Raw genomic sequence first — 2358 nt, 5'->3', positions numbered from 1 at the left:
AGAGAGAGAGAGAGAGAGAGAGAGAGAGAGAGAGAGAGAGAGAGAGAGAGACCATGCCACTTAAGATTTCTTTTGACTGATGACTGCGCTTCGTTGTGGTGCTACGGTTGGTCTGCGAGAGAGATTTATAGAATCTTGTCTGATCTTCAAAGTTGCACTTGAATTGTCTGCTGTGTGGCGTTTCATTTATTGTTCACTAATCAAGCTGTTGATAGTTGTTCTGGTCTCAATGAAGGACGGTAGGCCTAACTTAAGTTAGAAATTAATTTTCCCCGATTTTGTTTCATTTTCTTAACCAGAGGGGAGGTAAATGTACCAATATCAGGAAGCCGAGTGAAGGTATTATATCAGTGCTCTCCCTTAATTTTCCTTTCTGTCTGGAACTGTCAGCAACGATAATTAATTAAATACATGAAAATGTGCCCTCTCTCTCTCTCTCTCTCTCTCTCTCTCTCTCTCTCTCTCTCTCTCTCTCTCTCTCACACACACACACACACACACACACAAGCAAAACTGTGCGTAGAAATCGAATATTGTACTTGCAAACACATTTTCCGTAGAGAATCAATTCCTTTTCTGGAGGACACACGCATCAAGGAACAAGTCTTAAGGATAAATAATGTTCATTGAAGTGTTTATTTTTGCGCTAAAATATCTATCACAAGTTGAGACCACCAATTTCCAAAGTCACAAAATCAACACAGTGTGTGGCCGCCAGCTGCATTGATAACCGATTGACACCGTCGATTCAGAGAGAAGATAAGTTGTTAGATAAACTGCAGGGAGAATCTGCTGCTGGATTCTTTCTAGCTATTCTTAAGTTCATCTAGCATTTTTGGGGCCGGTCAGTTTTCGCTGAGTTTGTTTTCACCCATGGGGCACTACGTGCCTCAGAGATGTTGGACGCAATTTAAGTTCTGGAGGTGATACGCGGTGGACGTGTCGGTCTTGTCTCAGCGTTGTGATCCGAGGCCTGCCACTTCTAGGTCGACTATTCGCCACTCCAGACACCCAGACACGGTGCCCACAAACGTCCAGTGTTGTTTCTGTGGACATTGAGTCTATGAGTCACATATATATCGCTATGTACCCCAGGCCTGGAGCATTCCCAACGCTCGCTTTCGATCATTTTCCGACAGACGTGGCATGTTTTAAAAATCAGTGTTGTATTTTATGTTTTGCGACACAAACAGACGTTAGAGAAATGAATCTTAGACCAAAATTCGGAACATTTGTACAAAATTGTCGCACGATAAAGGCAGTTGAAAAAATTCAAAACCACAGAATTATCACCTTTGACAAACAAGAAATTTTTGCTGAAAGTGAAACTCATGCAACTTGAGGAAACAAGTGAGTCAGCTTCTTCACAAAGTTTGGCGACTGCTGACCTTATTGGGTTAATAAAATAGGGTATTTAGCGGCTATGCACACTTTCTTTTTTCCTTGAGTATTGGCCTATTATATTAGATTTTGCTTCTAAAATTAAAAAAGAATATCTATATTGATGTGATATTTCAATTTAATGTAATTCCTAGCAGATCATTTTGAATGGGTTAAAGGTCTTAACCCCCCCCCCCCCAAAGTATTCAGAGTTAATTAAAAAAAAAAAAAAAGGGGGGGGGGGGGGCTCTCGTGGCCCAGTCGAGGTTAAGGTGTTCGTTTCTCATTCAATAGGTCCCGAGTTCGAATCCGGATAGCGACGGACATTTTCTTCTCTAAATTAATGTTCTCCTTTCACATCCTTTCCTGCTCTCTTACAATGTTCTGTCGTCTGCTTTCGTCTCCACTTTCTGCACCCCCCCAACCCCCTCACCTTCTTTGCCCCCTCCTCTGGGCTCCTGACACTTTCTGCAGCCTTTCTACTGCTTCTCCTTGGCTCCTTCTTACTAGGCTACTGTCTTTCAGCCACGCACTTGATCTTATGGTAGGTAATATCTACACATAGTCTTCTCGGACAAGGGCGAAAATCTAGGAGGTCCCATGTGCAAGTTAAGCACGTTAAAGATCCCTTGGTGGCAAAATTCAAAATTTCCTGACCACTGAAAATGTTTGGTGTGTCCCTCGCGCTCATACGGTCATACAGTTGCCAGTGTCGTAAAACACTATCCCCCAAAAATAGAAAGAAGGAAAGAAAGAAAGAAAGAAATACCCACAAGATTAGAAAAAAAAGAAAGCTCAGCTTGGAGTCTATGTATGTAGCTATAAAATACAACAATACTGGAAGCGATGATGAAAAACTGGTGCTTGATAAGTACTGGTACAATTTGTATATCATAGTCTTTTTCTTAACGATCTCTCCCCATCACAACCCACCCCCTCCTCTCTCTCTCTCTCTCTCTCTCTCTCTCTCTCTCTCTC

The 2358-nt window shown here is 42.1% G+C and overlaps 1 protein-coding gene across 5 annotated transcripts in view; it reads left to right on the top strand.

The window, feature by feature from the left end:
• The first annotated feature begins 564 nt into the window (after window positions 1-564).
• The window catches only part of LOC101851211 (putative protein TPRXL), an 18656-nt gene continuing 16862 nt past the window's right edge, over window positions 565-2358 (top strand). For 3 of the 5 annotated variants that reach the window (XM_035971375.1, XM_035971374.1, XM_013086004.2), the window contains exon 1: window positions 569-1350. Coding sequence is in view for 1 of the 5 variants with exons in the window: in XM_035971377.1 (XP_035827270.1) it covers window positions 1332-1350 (19 nt within the window). In the remaining 4 variants the exon portion in view is untranslated. Of the gene's footprint in view, window positions 1351-2358 lie in introns of all 5 variants that reach the window. The other 2 variants (XM_035971377.1, XM_035971376.1) reach the window with 2 other exon arrangements.

Source organism: Aplysia californica, unplaced genomic scaffold (assembly GCF_000002075.1).
Source record: "Aplysia californica isolate F4 #8 unplaced genomic scaffold, AplCal3.0 scaffold00425, whole genome shotgun sequence".
Lineage (NCBI taxonomy): Eukaryota > Metazoa > Mollusca > Gastropoda > Aplysiida > Aplysiidae > Aplysia > Aplysia californica.
This window is presented reverse-complemented; position numbering and strand designations above follow the sequence as displayed.